This window comes from Ctenopharyngodon idella, chromosome 1 (genome assembly GCF_019924925.1).
Source record: "Ctenopharyngodon idella isolate HZGC_01 chromosome 1, HZGC01, whole genome shotgun sequence".
Lineage (NCBI taxonomy): Eukaryota > Metazoa > Chordata > Actinopteri > Cypriniformes > Xenocyprididae > Ctenopharyngodon > Ctenopharyngodon idella.
Window position 1 is genome coordinate 42096140 of NC_067220.1, and position 25946 is coordinate 42122085.

A 25946-nucleotide genomic window follows, 5' to 3' on the forward strand; every position below is an offset into this window, starting at 1 on the left:
TGGCTTTTCAGAGATGGCAAGAACTTAGGGATTTGAAATGTAATTTTACAGTAAAAGCGACGCAGAGATGGTGTTTTTATTACTCAACACATGAGTAAGATAATTTATTGAACAGAAATTGCCATATGTAGCTCTCTAACAGAGTTTATTGTAAAGCATTATCTATTGTGAAAGTCATTTCATTATGGTTGTTGTAGAGCTGTGCTGTTATTTATTTTCAAGGAAGTACCGTGTCTATTAATGGGTAAAGCTACAGTAACATCTTCAGCTAGTCAGCTAGAAATCCTTTCTAACTGGTTATATCTCTACAGCCTAGTAGTGAATGTTTTATGAGCAGAAGGATAATCATATTCATCCGCACAGTCACGCAGAGCCAAAGCACAACCAAAACAACATTCTTCCGCAAAATGCATGCAGTTGTTTTTTAACCGCTAGAATACCAAAAGTTACATAATGTACCTTTAACTATTACCTTAAACCAGGGGTGTCCAATCCTACTCCTTGAGGACCACTGCTCCTCACCTGAAACAGCTAATCAAGGTCTTACTAGGCATACTAGAAACTTCCAGGCAGGTGTGTTGAGGCAAGTTGGTGCTAAACTCTGCGGGACAATGGCCATCCAGGAGTGAGTTTGGACACCCCTGCCCTAAGCAAATGCCCAGAGATCTCAAAGCACAATGTAATGTTTATATTGTGGCACAATGCACAAGTGAATAAAATGCCTTAAAAAGTAAATCAATATCTTGAATTGAAGCCCCACAGGAACCAGAGACTCTCAGCTGTCAGACTCTTTATTTGACTTTGTCAAGTGCAAAAGCATGTAAAGCGAAGTGCTACAAAGTTACAAGTACAACAGCACAATACAACACAAAATGGAAAACTTGCAATCAACACATTACCTTCAGCATTTAATACAAAAATTAAGACTTTACATTATTGCATGCAAGTTGGTTTTGGCACATATGGCTGGCTTGATATGCCAGACCTTTTTTTTTCTGACACACACATAAGTATGAAGTACAGTACAGTACAGTACTGTCCTGCAAAGAACTACTAAAAAGCCATTATATTTTTAAAATGACCACTTGTGCTGTGTGTAGTTCAATGTTTTTTTTTTAAAAAAAGCAATGCTTTCATACTTTGAAGTGTTTGTTTTTTTCCCTTTGGTCACTGCCAAGGAGAAATATGCAGCAAAGCGTTTGTGTGAAATGAGTGTACATACCGTCGTCCATTCTGTGTAATGGAAACAAAAAGAATTTCCTCTCAGTGCGGTTAAGGCAAATGAGATTAAAAAATGCAATCAAACTCTAATACAATATTTACATCAGGGCAAACCAATATGTACAGATAAACATGACCTTTCAAAACTTCATCCGGAATGGCCTGAATAAGGACGTTACTGTAGTGGATGTGACCTTTGATAGAATCAAAACTCCCTGTTGTGGATATGATTGAATGCTTAAGCATCACTTCATCATCCAATCACTGTCAACTACTCTAATTTCATTATATGAGACCATGAGAATACATGTATTGATTGAAGCCAATACAAACAAACAAACGAACAAAAAAATCCTGGTTTGAGTTTTTACAAAGAGGGTCCCTGAGCATCATCACGGTAAACAACATTATTTTAGTACTTCACAAGAGACATAAAATCAATTATAAAAACAAATACATGAAAATTAATGGTAATTAATATCCTGATGCAGCTTGTGTATAATACTCAAAGAGAATAGTTCTGGAAAGCTGTATGTGAAGAAACATTACATACTAGTTAAGTATGGCAAAGCACTAAAGCTTGACATTGAAATAAAGTGCTAAGTACAAAAGAAACTTAAGTTAATCTCTTGTTACTTGAGTAGCAAGCTTTGGCAAAATTATACGGAGAGTAATGCTGTTGTAACTATCTCTTATGTTCGTACCAAGCTTATTTATTATTTCTGCAAAACATTTTCCATAACACATTCAAACTAAATCACACTGATACCGTCACAATCATTCATTTTATAACATCAATACAAAGTGCTTTTTAAATTAGATTCAAAACATCATAGAAGGCAGCAACAAACACTTCCATATATCATAAGCTGATTTTTCATTCATTAAAAAACTACTTACAATAATAATGCTTCATGGAACATAATTTCTACCTGCTGGAACAACAAATACCCATACAGAGAATTCTGGGAGTTGTGCTTGAATGAGGGACGTACCTTTGTTTGAATGCTCTCTCAACATTTCCCTTCATCTATCCTTTCATGTCCTACTATTAACTTATCCCAAATTTTTTGTCTCCCTTTGAATTTACACTTTCTGGCACCCTTTCCCTTCTCTCGGTTTTCCTTCTATTTTAATCTTCTCTCACTCGCCCTCGGGTCCATTTCACTCTGAGAAACCTCTGAATGGAGCTGACATGCAATTATGTCGGAAGAAATATATGTGAAATCCTGAGGATTACTAGTTGTTTAGCACCCTGATGGCCTCTTCAGAAGTATGTTAGTGTGAGTGTGTAAGTGTAGGTAGGGAATCATACAAGTCTATATATCTTCTGATATGTGTTTGCGTCTATTTTCTTATATTAAGAAGCATGAATTATGCATAAGTACCTCAAAGCATAGCTCTATATTTATGGAATGGTATCAGATATGTACCTGCAAATCTAGGTGTCTTATGTCTGTTTGTGTGCGAGTTTGTCAGTGTGAGCCCTTTCTGAATAAGCTGTGCCTATTCTGCATTGATGGGCAATACATACACCCATGACATTAACATAGCTTCCTTCAACAACAACAACACAAAAAAAAGAACACTATTTATCAAAAATAACTAAAAACATTGCATGACAAGTACTAACAAGCTTTAGCCATCCTGCGTCAACAGGCATGCTGTTGTAGTCCTTCATTGTCTCTTTTTAAGAGTTCGTTTTGTTGCTGCGACAGCACAAGGTGTGCTCTTGTCGGTTTCAACCCCATTGACCACCAGGGTCAAGAGGTTGGACTTGAGGTCACTGCGAGAGGGGAAGGAAAAGGGCAACTTGCATCAAATGGAACTTCTTGTAGAAACCATGGCGTCCTGCACCTTGTTTCCATCTTGTGACTTCTAGAAAGATGTTACCAATCAAAAGACTTGGGTTGGAACTTAAGGCTATGGTCTATTTATTTGGTTTTGTTCGAGAAACTAGAATTGCATTTGCTTCTTGAGGGCCTGGTTACAAAACCTGCTGTCACCAGGTCCTCATTTCCTCCATAACCCTTGAGCTTCAACATTCCTTCAGTCCCTTAGCCTTATGGCTCGATTCCTAAAATCTGCCTTAACTTGCATACTGATTGTTGGAACCTTGGGATGTCAAGGTTTGGGGTGTCCTGAGATTGGTCTGTCTGTGTTGGGGTGCACCTTGTTTTTAAGAGGGGGAGGTTTGTGCTTGCGTTTGCGGGTGGGATTCGTAGTAGTGTGTGCAGGGTGCCGGAAGACACTGGAGGGAAGGTTCTCGCTGTTGCTGGGAGGAACCCACTCATGGGAGCGAGGGATCGGTACTGGGGTAGTTATGGCAGAAACGGGAGCAGTTGAGGGAGCTGACGTTGGAGTGGGAATGGGGGTAGGGGCAGGTTTGCTGGCACAGCCAACAACCTCATTGTCCCTTTGGAAGTTTGGGTCAACCTTGGAGGTTCCTTTTACTTTATGAGAAGCCTTGTCCTTTTTTTGGACTCTGGGTGGACTACTGTCCCCCTCTGGTGGACTTGCTTTGAGGGGACCTGAATCCACCTTGCGAGGGTCTTTCTCAGTCTTGCTGACATCTACCACCACGGTACTGAGAATTTCTTGAGTCTTTGGGAGACTATCGGTCCTGTGGGGACTGGAGTCTACTTTATTGAGGCTTGTGGGAAGGCCACTGGTGATTTGTGAGAACTTGTCTGATTTCCTTGACCTTCTGTCTTTCTTGTGAAGATTTCTCTCGGACACAGGTGCACCTATTTCAGTTCTCGAGGGACTTTTGCTACTCTCGGACACTTGTGTGTTCCTGTCTGCCCCCCTGTATCTATGTCTCTTCTGTCCTGCAGACTCCAGACTTCTGTGGCGTATCCCTCTGCCCTGTCCTCTACTCTTCCTAAGCAGCCTCTCTATGCAGTACTCTGTTCGATACAATTCCTCTGTGGCATGGGTGACCCGGTCCAGTTGAAGAAGCAAAGCATCGAAAGCTGGGAGGATTCTGCGGAGTGTTGCCTCCATCTCGGCTCTCTCTTTCCAGCCTTGGCCTCCAACTATCACCCCAAGGCCTAAGGTGAGGCCTAGTCCCAGACCTGGGGCTTCAGCCAGACTGCAAGGGCTGCTGGAAGTGGGCAGCCAGGAGGCCTCAGATCCTCCATCAACACTGTCGGGAGTTGGGGGAGCCTCTGGGGTGTCTAGAGGAGGAAGACACAAGGACTTGCAGTCACTTGTTGAAGAGGACCGTGAAGGCGGGAGCTCCATACCTTCAAATCGCACCTTGTGGCGGAACTATCAGGAAGAAAGGGATAAAGTTTCAAGATAAGTGGGTGGTGGTAATTTAAAAGGTAAAGGTCTGGGGTGAAGGTTCAATCTGGAAGACTGGTAACATACTAGAAATTCACTAATAAGCAATTTGTCGTTATCCAAAGCAACTTACTGTACACTTTTAGGGACAATACACTGGGAGAAACCTGGGGTAAGGTGCCCTTAAAAGCACAAAGCTAACAGCTCATGGCTCATTCCTTGGAGGGCTTGACCAACAACCATTTATTCACCCTGAGCTTTAGCCACTATGCCACACCCATAGTTACTGAGATCTTCAATACTGCTTTATCAAGACATTGTGGCTCAGGGGGATTCTCTCTGCTCTGCAAATTGCTTTGTCTTAAAAGCATCAACTAATGTACTACAAATCTACTAAAGGGATCAAGGGACTATGGGCTAAATGAGCTATTCAGGTTTAGATAAAACCAGCAAATAAAGTGATAAAGGTAGAATCATCCATTTGTAATCCTATAAACCTGCATAGCGTTCATAATCACATGACACAGATACTTGCAAGACCTATTTCCAGACATTCTACATTGGTAAATACATGCATCAAACAAAATTTCAGGGAATCTGTAGGTACACGCACCTCTTTAGCACGGCTGAGCCCCATCCACATTTTTAGGCGTCGCAGGAACAACTCCACCATCTCGTAGTCCTGCAGATCAACTGCTGGACGGTACAGTTCCGCTCTTGCCCGACGATAGTTCCTTAGCAATGCTGAGATCAAAAGCCACAGCAAAACGAGCCGGATTAGAGTAAAGCTAATGTGGAAGATGAAACAGGAAGCAGAACATGGGGAGGAGCCACTGTCCGGTCGCCATGATAACAGTCCACGCCCACTAGAGCCTAGTAACTTCAAGCAAGTAGAGCTAACGGTTCCGTAGCCCTCCAAGACAGAGTGGAAAAGCTAGAAAGGAAAAAAGAAAGTGCTTGTTTTAAGAGTTTGCTAAACTTTTGGCAAACACTCTTCTGGACTAAATCCAGAACAGAACTTAGATGTATTGATCAGAACAGACTGCTTTTAACAGATATAAGATGTTCAATAATGCTTCATATCTGACCCATTAAGTATCAAGGTGAGTGAGGGAGATGATTTAACAGCATCTTACGTCTGCTTCACCATTGTGCCAACATTTATTTTTGCACTTACTGTATGTAAACAGCTAAGAACTTCTTGGAATTTGGATTTAATAATTCAGGAAGGAGGAAAGGGTGGTGTGTTCAGATCCAAACACATTTGCAAGTGTATGCACAGGTACATACAACTCAACCCACAATTGTTGAGTGGTTGCCAGGGTGTTTCTTGGTCACTATTATGTGGATGATAAGGCATTCTAAAGTGATGGTTGCTTACTGGCCCAAAAGAGTCAAAAGAGCCTACCCCCAAATCTCTATGATATTCTAGTTTTTATGAATTTTCTCTCCTTTAAAGGCACAATGTGTAAGATTTTTGGATTAAAATATCCAAAAACCACTAGAACAATGTTATATATTTTGTTGACTTGTGTACTTACATTATCCCAATGTTTCCAAAAATGATTAAATCTAGAGAAATAAGCAATTTTAACCAAGACGTCGCCTATCAATGACATCATACTCGTATTACCCTCGATTTCCGGAGGAAACACCAAAGATGCTTTAATATATTATGTGTTCTATTAGACAGGTGAGCAACTGTTTGGATGGATACATTCATCAACAGAAAACTAATCATTGTTATATAGCTCAACACAGTAAGTCTTATTGTTTAAATCTCGTTCTCTTGATTTAGTACGCTGTTTTACCATGCCTAATAATTGATCTAGCTTACTGCAGTGTGCAACAAGTGTCTCATAGCAGCCGCCGAGTGAATGCACGGAGTAGCATTATAACAACTTTCAAACCACAAATGTATCTAATATGATAAAAAAGCGTGCGTTACCCCACGTACACATGACCGGAAGAAGCGGAAGCATCGTCTACGGCATAATAAAAGCTCCACTGCTCTTGAGCCATGTGTCGTGCTTGTCTCTCATTAGCAATCGCTCCAACGGTTTTTAGCCACACCCTGCCTCATACTACAATAATGTTAATAAATGTTTAATACATTAGCTCATCCATGAATATAATTTCTGCCCCAAGTCCCAACGGATTCTTTTCCACCCGCTGTAGACGTGAAGACAACACCTCCCATGATTCCACGAAATCAAGCCGCCATCAAGCTATGCCTTTGTTTTGACCTCTAGCTGCGAAAAACTACATATTGTGCCTTTAAAGTCTATGGGATTTTGCACCTGCTTAAAAAAGTAAATGCACACCTCTCCTCAACAAGCCGCATGATCTATACACAAGTAGTGTGGAAAAAGTTATGCCCTGATGTTTAATACATAAGGTTTATGTGTTTGTTCAAATCTCTAGCCCTCTGTATGAGTAATAGCAATAGTGACGCTTGTCTAAACAACAAATAATAATACCCAGCCTATGCAGCTGGTTTTACAGAAGGTCACTTCAGCATATCTTCAGCATTAGTTTTACCTCCCTCAGTAGGAGATTTGTAATGTGTAATTCAGGCAGCATCAAGGTCCTTACAACACTCAGTTATGTACACAGTTAAAAGACATGAACCTTCAGTTCAGACAAATCATAAAGTGACATCAAGGAGACGTGCTGCTTTTATGAACTCATGTCCTCATGAATCTAATACATCTCTTTAATTATACTTGTTTCCTCTGCATTAGTAGGAAGTTTGTTTATGCACACAGATGGAACCATGTGTGCATGTACAGGCGTTGGTCAATGAAACTGAAATACTGGCCAATATACGTAGTGTTGGAGGTTTCACGCCTATATATATATGCTATAAAAAAAATCCTATAAAACGTTTTCCTCCACCAGCATCACATAATGACTTGGTCACTGTTCTGGAAGAGGAATGGCTCAGAATCTCTCTGGCCACTGTGCAGGACTTGTATCTGTCATTCCCAAGATGAATTGATGCTGTATTGGCCACAAAAGGAGGCTCTACACCATACTAATAAATTATTGCGGTCTAAAACCAGGTGTTTCAGTTTCATTGTCCAACCCCTGCAGTTTAAATCACATTGCAGATGGTGTGCGTGTCCTAACCAGGTGTCCAGTGTGCGAGTATGCCAACAGGAACACAAGTAGAGTGACAGCAACCGTCAGAAGCTCCCAGAAAGATCTCCTCAGCGTCCTCCCGAAAACCCCCCATTCTCTCATGAAGCGCAGCTGGTGTGATGCCTAAACAGAGAGAAATGAGGTGGGTGAAAAATGATCCCTCGCAGGATTGTATTTTCATACCATTAATTATTGCAGAATTAAATATTTACTGTCGTCTGGCCTGACGTCTGCCGGAGAAGAGCACGAGGATGGAATTTATAACTTTGCAGATGACTGTCTGCATAAAGTACCATTCATTTAGTCCCAAACTAACTTACAGCACACATATTATCAAGACATTTCTACTGGAATAACCTGAAGTTAAGTGCCTTGCTCAAGGGCACAATGGTTCATTCTTCTAGTTATCAAGTCTGAACTTTACAGTTACACTATGTAACTTTGTTTTGGTCAGCGAATGTACATAAATTTGGCAAACAGAAACTCAAACATGCTAGCTCAGCACACAAGAAGAATGAGGTTCGTTCTCACTTCACGCCAGCACATTTGATCTTCCGCAAGAACCAGTGAGGTTTGTTCTCGTGAGTATGGTTTTGTGGAGAACTGATGAGGTTCTCAAGCAAGTACGGTTTAGCTTCCCTTTACCATATTTGAGTGCTCTATGTATGTTCATTGAATGTTTATATGTGAATAAAATTATTAGAATCTATTCATCACTTAAAGCGATAGTGTCTCTTCAGAAAACTGCTTGAAAACTGGCATGGATTTATTTTACAATCTTATTATGAATGCTTTTAAGTTTGAATTTTGGATGAATGGACTTTCAATGGACAGAAATCTCTCAGATTTCATTAAAAATATCTTCATTTGTGTTTCAAAGGTAAACAGAAGTCTTATGGGTTTGGAACAACAAGACGGTGAGTAAATGATGACAGAATTTTCATAATAAGTCATGGGTTTGATTTCCATTTGCTCACCTTGAGCACCAGCAGGAAGAGCAGTGCCGCGCTGAGTTGGGTCAAAACCTGGTTCTGTTGGGCCAGAGGAAAGAAGTCTATGAATTTGTCCCGTTGTTGTAGAAATGACCCCCAATGGCGGGCGGACAGGACGGAGCGACTCAGGTGTAGAGAGGCGACACAAATCGCCAACAGCAGACTGCAAACACTTGCTAGATTCCACAAGCGCAGAAAGTAGCCAAGCCCCTGTTTCCAGACAACCATGCCCTCACGTACAGCGAAATAGATCACGAAGACCAGCAGGAGGAGCTGTGAAAGAGAGAGAGAACTTAATGAACCCCTCCCTTTGTTCAGATGGCAAAATTGAATTGATATAAATAATGGGATCGGGTTTTCAAAACCAGCTGAGCGTTTTGTGATTGGCTGACAGTTACCGTGAGGAACAGGGGCAGGTCCATGCCGTGACTGAGCATGTGCAGGCTGCAGGTTTTGAGGTCCAGACTCAACTGAGCACGCTCAGATACAGGGAACTCCAACAGGAACGAGAAGACGGCCAACAGATCGGTGTTGATGTTATAGAGGGGAAACTCCACGAACAGAGCCCTCGTCCTGAACACAAACACACAAAACCTCAGAGGACGGGCTGTATGATTCATTGTTTTTCATTATTTTAATGGAAAATTAAATACTGTAGCATTTGTGCCATGCATTTGCGAAATTAATAAATAAAATAATCAATCATTACATATATATAATACTAGAGATGGAAATACTGTATACAATATATTATTATATAATATTATAATTTTAAAATGTATAATATAGAAATGTAAAAATCAACAATTTGATAATAAAAAAAATATTTAATTGATTAATAAAAACAAAATTTATTTATTTATTTATTTTTTTTTTTTTAACAAATAATTACATTATTTTGTCAAAAAAATCACTAAATAAAACAATCAATTATGATGTCTAAACATAAAATTACAATAATATAATATATTTTTAAATATATAAATAATACATAATTAATAATACAAAATAAAAGAAGTCAATTTGGTCATCAAAAAAATTATTTGACCGATTAATAAACAAATAATTGAATTGAAAATATTGAATGTTAACAGACTGGTAATTAGAAATTATGAAAAAAGTTATTTTCAACATGATTGACAATTGCTAATGAATTTTTTTTTGCTCAGTTTTGAGAAGCAAATTGTTGTATACATATTTATAAAGCTTATGATTGATTAAACTGATTTTAAGTCCCTCTAAAATGACTTCCTCTTTCTTCTTCTGGCTTTTGTTGTGTATATCCTCGCTAACTGATTAAGATGTATTGGTTGTTTATCTCTCTCTTTCTCTGTGTGTGTGCGTTTACTCACAGCGGGTCAAGCCACTGGTGTGTGTTGAGTTGTTTGACCAGAGCTCTGGAGTCCTGCATCTTCCTGCTGAGATCCTGCACGAATCCAGCACTGCTGTAGACAGACACCTGCCCCCAGTGCCACACACTACACACACACACAGATCAAATACTCATGAGAATCTCAGTGACATGTGGATGAGGCTCCCGAGCAGAGATGAAAACAAAGACAGCCTCTGAACCAGAAGACCTGATCCAGGATCAGCCTGGGTCATGAAACATTCCTCTAGAGTTCAGCATAGACACTGATCCAGGAGCTTGAAAGGCTTCAGCTGATTTGACCCTTGTATTTCAGTACATAATGTACCAAACCAAAAAACATTTTTGGATGACAACAGTTTTACAAGTGGTGTCATGTAAGAATGACCAGAGCTCCTTTAAAAATGTAGAAAATGCATTGCCTTGCCTTGCCAACTGAAATGAACCCTTTTTCCAGCTGAATGTCCTTCCCAAGTATTTTGTAAGTATGGAGGCCACATTCGAAGCTGTTATTTATTTATATCTCTTTATAAAATTTATACACACATATATTTTTATATAATTTATATATCTCATAAAACTTTTATAAAGAAATATATATATATATATATATATATATATATATATATATATATATATATATATATATATATAAATAGTCTTAAATGAGTCTATTTTCTGTGCTAGTTTGCAGGGGAGCTTTAACTCACAATTGAGTTGAAGCTCCGTTTCTCTCACTTTTGCTGGTTTCTCCAATGCATTCTGGGATTTCCAGTTTGGCCAAAATGAAAACAAACAACAAACCTATCATGTGACTCTTACCCGCTGCTCTGAACTGTACTGACACTCCAGTTCTGGACCAATCCTGAGGCTGACTCCGCCCACCCGGCTGGGACACACCCAAACCACAGGGATGCTGGGAAATAGCCACTGATGGGGCATTCTGGAAGACAACGAGAAAGAAAGGTCACGAGGTGACAGTAGTTTGTTTCCTAAGAATGTTTATGTAATGAAACTTTAAATGAACTTAAAGTTTGTACATGTATTCTTATCTGTGCATATGAAGCTGTTACCCATCCGCCGTGTGTGTGTGTGTATGTGTGTGTGTGTGTGTTTGTGTCTGAAAAAATCAATTTCAGTCTGAATGAAGTGATCTGTGTCTCAGTCTGAAATCACTGCAGGAATGCTCTTTGTCACTCTTATTGTTCTGTGGAAACTGAAAGAACATTTCATCCGTCTGCGAGTGCTGACCTCTCGACACACACGTTCTTTATGCAGTCTTATGCAAATCCTGGAGCAAAGGTCCAGCAAAGATAATAAAAGCATAAAATGAACCATTTTACACATATAATGCTTTCATGAAAGCCGAATATTCTGCTTACAAATACAGCATTTGCTCAGAAGCTACTGCATTAGTTTGTTATTAAGAATGTTTTTCACAATAATAATGAGTGCTGGAAGTTAATGTACAGTGTTACATTTATATTTTATATTATTTATAAATATTTCTAAATAATATATATATATATATATATATATATATATATGGATAAATGTTAAAAAAAAAAAAAAGAAGATATTTATATTTTTTTAAATTTATGTGTGTTGTTACGTGTGTGTTATGTGCTGGTTGTGCACCTGGTTGAGCTCTCAGCTGTCGGAGGCGGGGTTGACCTATCAGCAGGCTGCCCGTCTTCTCCATCAGGACCGGCCCATCCAGTAACCGTGGTAACAGGGAGTCTGAGAGCCACGCCCACACATCCTCACGACTGCAGACAGAAGATCCGAAAAGTTACAGACACGTGTGTGTGTGTGTGTGTGTGTGTGTGTGTGGTCTATGATGCTCAGAGAGACTCATGGTGTGAAACAGCATCCACCTGTCGAAGAAACTACGTCAACAAACTGTCAGCTCACCTCCTTCTGTCTGATCTGATACATCAACACATGATCACACGAGTCTGACCTGACTGAGAGAAACAACATGGAAGACAGAAACGGACCCGTAAAAGGGCGTTGTTGAGCAGGATTCATCGAGCGCGCTATCCTAAAGAAAAAATATGATTTTCTTTCATCCAAACATTGTATGCTTCTGAAACAACTTTGCTTGTGTGGGGAAAATTAACATTAAATATTATTTTAATAGTAATATTATTAAGACTAATATTAATATTTATAAATGTTATTAAATTATTATATTTATGAATATTAACATTAATACATATTAATATAAATTTATATCAATAAAAATGTAAATATTAATTAAAATCAATAAAATGAAAATACTGATTAATATCAAATTATATTAAAATATATTCAAAAAGGTTAAACTAGATTTACACACTTAACAATTCTATACATTTTTTTTAATTAAAAGTTTAAAATGATCAATATTAATCTATTAATTATACATAAATCAAAATCAAACTATAAATTACACAATAATTAATAAATGCATTATTAATTTAATAATACTAATATAAAAAATGGTTACATGTTATTTATTAATATCAATTTTGAAATTAATATTAATTAGTAAATTACACTAACATTTATTAGAAAAGAAAGTTTGTCAAGCCAAAGTCTTGAATAAAAGAAAGTTTAAACTTGATTTAAAAACCCTTTAAAAGTTTACAGTCAGACAGACAGACTCGTGTGTTTATGTCAGACTGGTTAGACAAAATAAAACTTACCAAGTCTGTATTGTCAAAAGTTGTGTAATGCTAAATGAGCTGTGTGTGTGTGTGTGTGTGTGTGTGTGTGTGTGTGTGTGTGTGTGTGTGTGTGTGTGTGTGTGTGTGTGTGTTCAGTACCTGCTGATGTTGTTGAAGTGTTCTGTGAGGAAATGATCCTGCAGTTGAGTGTGCAGTCGCAGGCGATGGGCGTCTTTGGCCGAGTCAGAGTAGTTGAGCAGTAAAACCACCAGCAGGAACAGCATGTAGAGCAGGAAGCCCTGTCAATTCACAGCAAAAGAGCTCCATTATTCAAACACCCACTGCTTCACATTCACGAGCACTTCTGCCGTACAAACACACATCAATCATGTCAATCTGGATAGAAACACACGTCAATTACAGCTAAGAGAGCCTAATGAGGAGAAGAACAGCCAATCAGAGCGCAGATCCGCGGAAATTAGTATGAATGGCGGCTGTCAGCAATCACAAAGATGGGCGAATGGGGAAGCTTTTTTGAAACAGATTTCCTAACAAAGAACTTAGAGTTATGAAACCATAGAGTTCTGACCAATCAATCAACTCGGAAATGAACCCTTTAATTCAGTGTTCACTGAAGTGAATCAGACTTTTCCAACACTGTGAGTGTCGTACCTTCAGCATGGTGTGTAGCAGGCGGACTTTGCGCGCTTCCTCTCTGGCCTGTGAGAGGGCGAAACCCTGCGGCGGGCGCACTCGAGGGACTCGCTGAATGACCCGCTCCACACGCGGACAGTCCACCAACACGTCCTGCTCTTCGGCTCTCAGACGCCCCACGACCAGAGAGAAATACACACCCTCTAACAACACCTGAACACACACACACACACACACACACACACACAGGATTTAAAACAGGAATATGTGGGCATTTTCATTCCTGGTCTAAAACAAAGACCAATTCCTAGGACAAATTTCAAGTAAGTTTCAACAAGTATCAAACTTAATTATACATTATAATTAATAATTATTAATTCTAATGTATAATTAAGTTTGATAATAATTAATTATAATTCAAATATTAACTTGTTAAATGTTAATATTTAAAAATATTAACTTTAAAAAATAATATTAATAAGAAACCTATATTAATAATCATTAAAAAATACAAACTTTGACAAGTATTTTTTTAAAAAGAAATAAAATATAAGTATCATTATTTTAGTTCATTTGTCATCAACGTGAGTAAAAGCTAATATTTATGAATATTTACATTGAAGAATGTTAATATCAAAATAATTAAGCATTCATATTTATTAATATCCACACTGATATGAATATTATTAATATTCATAAGTAATATTGCCAATAATATAAATACAAATAATCAAACTTACTTATACATTATAATTGATAACTATAATTAATAAATATACATTATACATTTAAATAATAATCAAAATGTGTTAATATATATTGACTTTGAAATTATATTAATATTAATTTTTAAAAAGGACAGTTTGTCAAGATGAACTTTGACAGAATGTTCAATGTTGACAAACTGAACCAGCTTCAACAAAGATGAGCACTAATTAATCAAATTGTTTGACATCATATATCGGTTCGATTTTTATTCTTCCGGCTAACAAAAACGGATATAAACCAGCCTGCGCTGATGTCTAAACAGCTTTCACACCAACCAACTCAATGTCAAATGAATTACAGCAAAAACTTGAAAGAGTGTGAAAACGCAGTTTACATGTATAGGTTAACGTTGAGGTGTGTAAACTGCTGTCATGTGTGTATGTACCTTCAGAGGTTCGAGAATGAGGAATGATGACAGGAAACTGACAATGCAGGAGATGAGCCACATCAGAGCCACGCCCTCGCTGAAGCCCCGCCCCAACCACATTGATAGGCTGATGGACAGGATAAGCCCCACCCAGCTGGCCCACAGTGCAGCCAATCCACATAAAGGAGGAAGCGGTCTGGGCTTACACACATCCGTCACCACTGAGAGAGAGAGAGAGAGAGACACACACACACATCGTGCAGGAGTTCAGCTGTGTTTGTGTCTCTTTCTGAGGTAAAAGTGGATTTAGGGGTGTGTGTGTGTGTGTGTGTGTGTGTGTGTGTGTCTGTGTACCTGTGCGTGAAGTAAAGGCAGTTTTGGGCGGGTCTCGTCTAAAAGCCGCACATGGAACAGGTTCATTCATCTTTTGCAGTAGAATCACTTCTGTCTTATCACCAAATATACTGGAGCTAAACACACAAACAACTTTTATTCAGCAAGGATTTATTCAAATTTATCAAAAGTGACAGTAAAGAGATTTATGTCACAAAAGATTCCTATTTCTATTGCTGTTCTTTTGAACTTTCTATTCATCAAAGAATCCTATAAAAAAAATTAATAAATTAGAATAAATAAATAAATTAATTAATTAATTATATTTTAAAATATATTCTAATGCTGGGCAAACGAATAATGCACTGAATCTATTCAGTATACTAAAATATTTTATTTTTACATTATTTTTAATACTTTATTTTATTTATATATTTATATATTTTTTTACTATTTTATTTTAGGGACTTTACTACTTCTGTGTGTTGTAATCTGGAATTTCCCTGTTGATGTTTTTTTTTTTTTAAGGTATTTTCTATGCTATTCAAGACTTTTTTGCAGCCTTACATCTTCCACATAATGAATTTAAGGCATCTGAATCTTTTTAAGGATCCACAGACACTGAAATGCAGATGAGAAACTGAGGTGTGACTTACAGTTCGCCCATGTCACTGTCCGTCTGAGACAGCAGCTGTCCATCGGCCAAAATGCGCTTGATTAGATCCTCATCTGTCAATCAAAGCCACTATCCAATCAACAACCACCTCTTTTCTTCTGACACATGCATTAAGTATGTACTTACGTACCAAGTATACAAGTAATATGCGTAAGTATACTATGGCATAAAAGAGAGAACAGGCCAGCACGTCACCTGAAGAAGAGAAGTATTTGTTCCTGTGGCTGTTGTCACAGACGGTGTCCTCCTCGTCAGGGCTGAAGGTGATGTCCACTCCCAGATGTCTGCTGCCCTGACCTCTCTTGAGCCGAGGGGGAAACACCGGCCCCATCTCCACAGACGGATCAGTCAACACATCCGGCCAATCACAGTCAGGAATGCTCCACCCCTGAAGACTGCAGCGGAAGAACAGGTGATTCATTCATACTCACTCGTTCACACATTCATTGACTCTTTGATTCACTTACACTCATTGATTCATTCACTCACTGAATGAGTTTTTATTTGCTTATGATTTTATTCTCATTTATTAAATTCATTTTTTATCCACTGTTTATCAGTTTTTTCCCACCACCTATGCTATATTCAACATTGTTAAAAAATAAAAATAATTTATAATTAAAAATAAAGAAAACAGACCCACAACTTAAACATTATTGAGCATCAGTTGTTTATTCACCTCAGTGTTATTTTAGTATTATTTATATACTATTGTATTATTTATATATATTTTTATTATATATTTTAACTATTTACTTTTATATTTTCAGTTTTCATTTCATGTGATTCTATAATTTTTATTATTTTTTAAATATTTTTATTTAGCTTAAATTTATTTTTATTTTTTTATTATAGTTATTAATATTTTGAATTTTTTTAAATATTTTCCACTTTCGTTTTAATTTATAGTTTTACTAATTTTGTTGTGTTTTTGTCATTTTGTCCATTTTTTTTTTTTTATAAATATGTCTATATATTTTTTTATTCATTTTATTTCAGTTTTAGTTTTAGTTATTTAAGTACATTAAGTTAAACTAAATAAAAATGAGAAATGTTGCCTTGACAACTAGGTGAAATAAAATAAGTTGAAGTTTCTTGATATATTATTTTATTTCAACATTTACTTTATTTCAAGCAACAAAAAAGTTATAGCTTTAGTTTTAGTTTCAGGTAACTATAATAACCTTAAAGGATACTTTGCATTCTGCAGGTCTCTCTTTAATGAGAGAGTTTTAGTGTGTCTGTAACCATGGTGACCTGATGCGAACTCACGCTTACCTCTTAGTGGAAGGAGTGGGCAGGTCAATGTTGGTCTCTTCTGAGTATGTCTGCAGAGAGAGAGAGAGAGAGAGAGAGAGAGAGAGAGAGAGAGAGAGAGAGAGTTATTCTTCTGCAGGAACACAAGAGGCTCAGGATGTGAGTTTGCTGCTGTATATATATATATATATATATATATATATGTATATATATATATATATATATATATATATATATATATATATGTATATCAGCCCATACCGATGTACTTCACGACTGGAATTTAAATGGAGCTTCTCGTCTCAGTTTTGTAACTCAAACTTCATCATGTTTTTCATTCTAACAGAAACCAGCCTGAAAATGTGACATTCGGCGACGTCTGTGACAAACTGAACTGCAGCACATTTAAACTTTATGACTATGAAGACGACAAAAAGCACCTTTCTAGATGCAGACATTCATTTTCTAACTGTTTCATTTAGTTTTCCCTCCCAGAGCACCAGAGAGAACTGAAATAAATCAGCTATGACTTTGAGAATCATAATGAGAAGGTGTTTGTGATGGTTTCTCTGTGTTTCCGTGTGAGACTGAATTCGCATTTCAATTTGCACCTCATGAAAGGTACGAGAAAAACACATCTGGGTCTCTGTCAGAATAAATAAAAATACATATATTGTATTTTCCCTTTGAAAAAATATAGACCTGCATCAAAGTGTCTCTAGCAGAAAGGCTGTTCTGATCGCAGTGTTCAGTTCAGCTCTTCAACACTGTTACTGCAGTGAATCTCACAGAGCCGTCAACAACAAAACCATCAGATGTTATTTTAAACATTTTAATCACTACAACGAGAGTCTAATGAGATTCATCTGTATTTTAACCTTCACTGATCCATGACAACACTGATGTGACGACACTGAAGAAATGACACTTTGCTACAATGTAAAGTAGTGAGTGTACAGCTTGGCTTGTACAACAGTGTAAATTTGCTGTCCCCTCAAAATAACTCAACACACAGCCATTAATGTCTAAACCGCTGGCCACAAAAGTGAATTGAGTGAGAAGTTGAGTGCACATGCTCAGCGTCATATCCAGAGGTTGTGTTTGGGAAATAGACGTATGAGTGCTGCCAGCATTGCTGCAGAGGTTGAAGGGGTGGGGGGTCAGCCTTTCAGTGCTCAGACCATACGCCGCACACTGCATCAAATTGGTCTGCATGGCTGTTGTCCCAGAAGGAAGCCTCTTCTAAAGATGATGCACAAGAAAGCCCGCAAACAGTTTGCTGAAGACAAGCAGACTAAGGACATGGATTACTGGAACCATGTTCTGTGGTCTGATGAGACTAAGATAAACTTATTTGGTTCAGATGGTGTCAAGCGTGTGTGGCGGCAACCAGGTGAGGAGTACAAAGACAAGTGTGTCTTGCCTACAGTCAAGCATGGTGGTGGGAGTGTCATGGTCTGGGGCTGCATGAGTGCTGCCGGCACTGGGGAGCTACAGTTCATTGAGGAAACCATGAATGAGCAGAGCATGATCCCCTCCCTTCAGAGACTGGGCTGCAGGGCAGTATTCCAACATGATAACGACCCCAAACACACCTCCAAGACAACCACTGCCTTGCTAAAGAAGCTGAGGGTAAAGGTGATGACTGGCCAAGCATGTCTCCGGACCTAAACCCTATTGAGCATCTGTGGGGCATCCTCAAATGGAAGGTGGAGGAGCGCAAGGTCTCTAACAACCACCAGCTCCGTGATGTCGTCATGGAGGAGTGGAAGAGGACTCCTGTGGCAACCTGTGAAGTTCTGGTGAACTCCATGCCCAAGAGGGTTAAGGCAGTGCTGGAAAATAATGGTGCCACACAAAATATTGACACTTTGGGCCCAATTTGGACATTTTCATGTAGGGGTGTACTCACTTCTGTGTGTTGAGTTATTTTGAGGGGACAGCAAATTTACACTGTTATACAAGCTGTACACTCACTACTTTACATTGTAGCAAAGTGTCATTTCTTCGGTGTTGTCACATGAAAAGATATAATAAAATATTTACAAAAATGTGAGGGGTGTACTCACTTCTGTGAGATACTGTATATACCATATATTATCAATATTTATAATAAAATATTCACATTTATATGTTATATTTATAATAGAATATTAAAAAAGAAAATATTATATATATACACACTTATATATTTACCTTATAATATGCCGCTGTAACGTGAATTTCCTGCTTGAGGGTTAAATAAAGTTTATTGAATCTAATCTAATCTAATGTGTGTGTGTCTGTGTATATATAAATAAATGTAAATGTACGTACACACACATTTACACTTACATTTAATTCATTTAGCAAAAGACAACAATAACTTTTAAATAAATAAATACGTTAAAAAATAAATAAAAATATGTTTTTTTTTAAATAAAATAAAATTGAGTCATTAATGAACAAATATAAAAAAATATTTTGATAAAAATAAACAAATAAATAAATGAAATAAATATAAAAATACATATTATAAATAATAATTATAATAATAATAATAATAAGTACTATAAAATAAATTTATTTATTTAAAAATATCAATAAATGTCCAAATATAAAAACACTTCATATAAAATTAATAGTGCTGTCAAATCGATTAATCACATCTAACATAAAAGTTTATATATATATATATATATATATTAGTACTGTCAAATGATTAATCGCAATGAATCGCATATATATATAATTTGTATTATATATAAATATTATTATTTTATTTAAAAATATAATATTTTTTTTAAATATATACATCCATGTGTGTGTATTTATATACAAAATAAATATCCACAGCACACACACATATATTATGTAAACACAAACTTATTTTTGGATGCGATTAATCACAATTAATCGTTTGACAGTCCTAATATATATATATATATATATATATATATATATTTATATTTTCACACACAAACTTTTGTTAGATGTAATTAATTGCAATTAATCAATGTGCCAGCACAGAAAAATTTATTAATTAATAAACATACTTCATATTAAATAAATAAAAAAATACTTTTTATAAAAATAAACAAACTAATAATAAAATGAATGTATTAACAAATACACAAATACTTATAAAACAAACAAACAAATAAATAAACAGTTACAATAACAGTAAGTGTCTTGGTTTCTGTTTGTGAACCAGTGGAAATCACAGTTATGAACATCGAATTCCAACGTACCTCTCCAGGAATCCCATTCAACATCAGAAAAGAGCTTCCTGTCAGTGAGTTATCCAGGAAGTCATCGATCTCGAGAGACTCCTGGTCCACCTGAGGAGGGAGCTGCTCCACAGAGACCTTAATAAAGAAGAAGCTTTTTAATGTACCACACTGACGCGGTGAGGTCTTCAGAGAAGATTGAGTGTGCGTGTCTCACCTTACTGCGGCTGAGTCTGAACAGACAGAAGACGAGCAGGTAGACAGGATAGACCAGCAGACAGCTCACAAGCCCCGCCCACACAGTCTCCACATTCACCGAGACCAGATGAGACACCGGCGTGGAGCTATAACACACATTCACACAATTCATCATAACAAGAGTTTGGAGGAATTATGATTTTTAAATGTTTTTGAAAGAAGTCTCTTGGTGAGCAGAAGTGACAGTTCTTTCACCTGTTGCTGTAGGTGACGGTGCCGTACCACACAGCGTTAGCCAGCATGCAGAGGTGCATGAGCAGAGAGCAGCAGGTCAGCCGCTGCAGCCGCGTGAAGGGGCTCCGCGGAGGTCGTTCCCATAGCGACAGCCACAGGTGGCTCTCACACACCGCCCTCTGCAGCTCCCAGGACAGCAGCCGGGGCCAGCAGCGAAGCTCCACCTCCTCTGCACACAGGAAATGAGGAGGTCAGACAACAGGAAGTTGTGCAAATGCCATGTGTTGTTGTGGTTTTCAATAGGGTACAGCACAGGTTATCAGCTGACACTAGTGTGTGGGTCATTTCTCCATCATTCGTGTGTTAATGGAACATGATGCATAAGTAAACATTTGCTGTACTGAGTAGGCAGTTAACAGTAATACTAACTAGTTATCTAACTACCTAACTAACTACCCTCTCTCACTGAGCAGTGTTGGGAGTAACACAGTTCAAATTAAAGTACAAAATAACTAGATTATATTTTATGATTAAAGAGTAGTATTTTTTCAAGTAATATTTTTAAATTTACACAATAATATCCAAGTTTGTTTTTCAAATATATATAAAAAAATCTTTCTTTTTTTTAACCAATAATTACAAATACAAAGCTCTAATTTTTCTTTTTTTTTTTACCCTAAAACCCATGTGATCATTATTTAATATTAACATTTTATTATAAAAATATTTAATATGAAATATCATATTTTTTATATTTACATGATATTATTTTCTATATTACAGATGTATATTAATATATAACATCTAATTTATTTATTTTTTAAATTAAATTTCATATATATATATATATATATATATATATAATAAAATTTAATTAAAAAATATAAATAAATAAATATATATATATATATATATACACAGTATATACAGTGTGTGTGTATATATATGAAATGTAATTTAATATAAATAAAAATATAAAAAAATATATAAATAAATTATGTTATATATTAATATACATCTATAATATAGAAAATAATATCATTTAAAAAAAATAGTATGATATTAAATTTTTTTTTTTTTTTTAGAATAAAATGTTAATATTAAATAATGATCACATATGGGTTTTAGGGTAAAAAAAAAAGAATAAATTAACCGATTTGACAGCACTAATATATATATATATCTTGATTAATCAATCTAAATTATTATCCAAAATTAATTTAGACAAAAACAAGTTGTATCCTGCATTTTATCCCGTGTGTTATAAAGCTTTAGGCATACTTTCTATTAAAACTAATAATGCAATATAATAGTTCTTATCAGGAGTAATGCATTACTTTTAACAGTAATGATTGCAAACATTACGAGCAAACAGTGGAATTTACAGGATTTAATTTCCGTTTCTTAAAAACATAAGTTATTCTGGCTCTGAATATTCATGGTCTTATGCATCCAGCACCAACCAATCACAATCTGTGTTTTATCTGGGGAGGCGGGACTTTACCTGAGGCTTCCACCTCTATCTCTACCCTGCCATCCGTTTTCTCATTGTCGACCGAGAGCCATTCTTCAACCAGGAAGAAATAACTGCTGCCCGTCTGCAAGTCTTTCACTAGGACATACTGGAGCAGCCATGCAGGAGACAGACCTGAGAGAGACAGAGAGAGAGACGGGTTTCTTCTCACAGTTCTGCCCCGCTCAACACTGTTTATGCCAGATCTGTGGGTCTGTTTAGGTACCTTTGTTGTCATGCCACACGCGGATCTTGAGCACGCTGCCCAGGCTCGAGTCTGTGGCGATGTGGAAGATGTCCAGGCTGTTTCGAGCGAACGCTCCCACGCTGTCCAGGTGTCTGTGTCCGCTGCGGCTGTCGCTGCCGTGGAGGCTGATGCCAACGTGAGCCGTGGTACCTGGAGCGGGTATAAAGACACTGCTGATGCTGATGTGATCAAAGACTGACATCTCAGACTCCAGCCATCTCAATCCAGACATCTGGCAGCGTTTCAGTCAGGGAATACAATGATGGGAATATTCTTTGCTCTAATGCATAAAACTGATCACTTCATTCATCGACACTGACAGTCTGTTGGCAACGAATCTGTTGTAAACAAACCAGCCTCAGACATTTCCAGGGTTATTAGTTAACTAAAACCATAAAAACCATGGCTGTTACTTAAAATCATTTAAACATTAAATTAAATAAAAAAAGTATTTAATCTAGTTGCCACATTTCTCATTTTAGTTTAGTATAACTTAATTCTGACTGTTACTCAGTGAAATTTCGTGGGCAAAATCCAGCTGTTTCAATAGGAATCTATGAAACTGAGTTTCACTTGAAGGCAAAAAATTCCCAATGCAGATTTTGCTCATGTTCAAGTCGGTCACATGAATTTGTCGTGTTCACCAACAGACAGCTACTTGGTTTCAGAGCAACTTATGCATGAGCTGTGCTTCACACACAGACAACAGATCTTTATGCCTGTGAAATCTCACACCTTAACAGATATAGTACCTTGATACAATGAGGCAGAACTAGTCAGTGGTTGATCGATTTTCATATTCTGTCTCAGTGGACGACCAGACTTTCTATGCGCAACTAACGTACTGATCATGTGCGAAACGCTCCTAATCTCACCTGCTCCGTAGGCCCAGCCGGTCTTGACCTGGATCTCGTACTTGTACAGACCGTCCTTCCCGCACAGCGGGACCACAGAGGCCCGTCTCAGGTCCATCTGATCCAGTTTCCGCAGTATAGCGCCGGCCACGGCGTAACACAGCAGTCCGATCACACACACCAACACCACCACCAGACTACGAGTCACTGTACGCTCCTGACACGGACGAGATACACGACACTGCATTATCATTACTGACCCTTCAACCAGCGGTTCTCAGAACATAACTCTTAAACTATACTTTAATATAATATAATATAATAAACCAGTTAAAATTATTAAAATATAACTCTTAAACTCTATAATATAATATAATATAATATTTAAAAATGATAAAAACTAGTTAAAATTATTAAAATATTTTTTTTATTTTTAAGGAATCACTACTATTATGTTTTATCTATGTTATTATATTAAAATATATATTCTTTTATAAGAAACATATAATAATATATAACAAAATTTATATAGATTAAAAATGTTTTAAAAATTAAAATATATTAAAATAAATTAAAAATTGTTTAATATATTTTAAATTTGAAACAAAATAAAACAGAAATATAAAAACATACAATTTAAATATTAATTATGTCAGAACAAAAAGAGGGCTAATTAAAAAATATTATTTAAAGAAAAACATAATATAATATAATAAAATATAAACATTTAATACAAAATATTTTAAATTATGAATATATTTTTTATACAATAAACTTACATAACTTTTAAGGAATCATTACTACTATTCCCAGATGGAGGGATAATTTAAAAAATATTAATTTATAAGAATTTTTTTTAAATATTAAAATTTAACTCAAACTATATTTAATATAATATAATATAATATAATATAATATAATATAATATAATATAATATAATATAATAGAAAATTTAAATAAAAATAATAAATATGTTTTTTTAATTAATAACATTTTGTATATATTAAACTTGAGAAAAACATATATAAACATTTTAAAGAATCATTACTAGTAATATAATATAATATAATATAATATAATATAATATACTTTACATTAAAAAATACTATTAATAACATTTAATATATTTTAAACTATTTTTTAAGAATCATTATTACTATTTCTGGACAGAAGGAAGGTTCATTTAAAAAAAATAATTTTAATTTTAAAATAGTTAAAGGGATAGTTCACCCAAAAATTAAAATTCTGTCATCATTTACTCACCCTCAGGTTGTTCTAAACCTGTATAAATTTCTTTCTTCTGCTGAACATAAAGGAATATATTTTGAAGAATGTGGGAAACTGAACAATTCTGGGGCACCATTGACTTCCATAGTATTTTTTTCCTACTATGGAAGTCAATGGTGCCCCAAAGCGGCCTGGTTACAAACTTCCTTCAAAATATCTTCCTTCGTGTTCAGCAGAACAAAGAAATGTATACAGGTTTGGAACAACTTGAGGGTGAGTGAATGATGACATAATTTTCATTTTTGGATGAACTAACCCTTTAATACTTTTTAAATGATTATTAATATGAATAATATTAAGGAAAAAATGTCCATGTTCAGTTGTAATACTCACAGGAATGATAAAGGAGACGGCGTCGGGTGGAACGAACAAGCTGGCGGCGAAAGCGGTGAGATGACGCGTACGACACACAGCTCGGCCAACACTGGTCTCAGGAAGAGGAATCATGCCGTCTGTCCGCCACTGTTTGGCGCTCTCGCTGAAATACTGGCATAATGATGTGAACACAGCCACCTCCAACCGGATCAGATCTGGATCATCCGTGCCGCAGCCCGTGGACACGTTTATGAAGTGGTCACGCGTGGTGTCATATGAACTGATGGAAGAATAACAATGAAAATATCTTCAAAAGCTAGTTTGTGTGCATTAGTGCATCTCCGCAAATGCTTTTATTTTACTGGCTAAAAAACAAAAATGCAAATGAACAAAATAGATAGAGATTGAAATCTGGCAATGTTCTTTGTGTTCTGTGAAACACTAATCTTCATTAGTGATATTAATGAATGAGTCACTCGGTAAAGAGCTGCTGATGTTCATTTAACAAACAAAACAGCCGCCCACATACAAACTCATCATTTATTATAGATGAATGGGCTTTCATTAACATGCACTTCCACAATTTTTCAGCCATATATAGCAGTGCGACACATCAAAAAGCTTTAATTGATGATGTCTCTTACTTTGGAGACAGGAAGAAAGTGTAGTGTCGGTGGTCCAAGTCCCGTCCCCGTGTCATATTGAGCGTGATGCGTTTCCTGTCAGTGCTGTTGTATTCGTTGGGCCATTCAGAAGTGTGCAGATAAGCCATGATCGATGGATCCAATTCCCACTTTTCTGGAGAATCTGAGGATGACGGGATGAATAGAAATAGGTGTTAGAGAAATATAAAATCAAGAAAACATTCAAAAGAAGGATGAAATTCTCTGAATATGTTATTTTCCCTCCTGTGGGGATAAATAAAGCTGATTTTTACAATGTTGGTACAAATTACTACACACTGACCATGTGCTGTACCAACTAGGGACTGAACCAATTAGTCGACTAGTCCGTTAGTTCAGCCAAAATAAAGTGGACAGAGGATTTTTCAAGGCATCTGCTGAAAGTATTAAAAATCATTTGCGGTAACTGAAATAAAATAAAATAAAATAAAATAAAATAAAATAAAATAAAAATGTGAAAAACTTTTAAACAATTAAGCAAACTTAGAAATGTTGCCTTGAAATAAACTAACTGAAATAAATAAGTTTAAATTTAAGTACTAAAATTACTAAAACTGAAATGAAAAATAAATTTAATTCATACATAAATAAATTAAAATAAATACATTAAATAGGAATATTAAAAACCTAATAAAAACGACAAAAGCACATAATAAAATGACTAAAACAAACTAAAATTAAAATG

The 25946-nt window shown here is 36.3% G+C and overlaps 1 protein-coding gene across 3 annotated transcripts in view; it reads right to left on the reverse strand.

The window, feature by feature from the left end:
- Window positions 1-773: 773 nt before the first annotated feature.
- Window positions 774-25946, reverse strand: part of pkd1a (polycystic kidney disease 1a) — an 84785-nt gene continuing 59612 nt past the window's right edge. For 2 of the 3 annotated variants that reach the window (XM_051909569.1, XM_051909560.1), the window contains 23 exons: window positions 25223-25385; window positions 24597-24858; window positions 22997-23192; window positions 22101-22271; window positions 21866-22009; window positions 20383-20590; window positions 20147-20273; window positions 19951-20067; window positions 16742-16791; window positions 15659-15858; window positions 15444-15516; window positions 14809-14924; window positions 14473-14675; window positions 13338-13532; window positions 12825-12964; window positions 11653-11783; window positions 10837-10957; window positions 9998-10123; window positions 9044-9218; window positions 8631-8918; window positions 7642-7776; window positions 5123-5443; window positions 774-4494 (listed from right to left, as the gene is read on the reverse strand). In XM_051909569.1, coding sequence (XP_051765529.1) covers window positions 3346-4494; window positions 5123-5443; window positions 7642-7776; window positions 8631-8918; window positions 9044-9218; window positions 9998-10123; window positions 10837-10957; window positions 11653-11783; window positions 12825-12964; window positions 13338-13532; window positions 14473-14675; window positions 14809-14924; window positions 15444-15516; window positions 15659-15858; window positions 16742-16791; window positions 19951-20067; window positions 20147-20273; window positions 20383-20590; window positions 21866-22009; window positions 22101-22271; window positions 22997-23192; window positions 24597-24858; window positions 25223-25385 — 4811 coding nt within the window. In that variant the 3' untranslated portion in view covers window positions 774-3345. The other variant, XM_051909579.1, reaches the window with a different exon arrangement.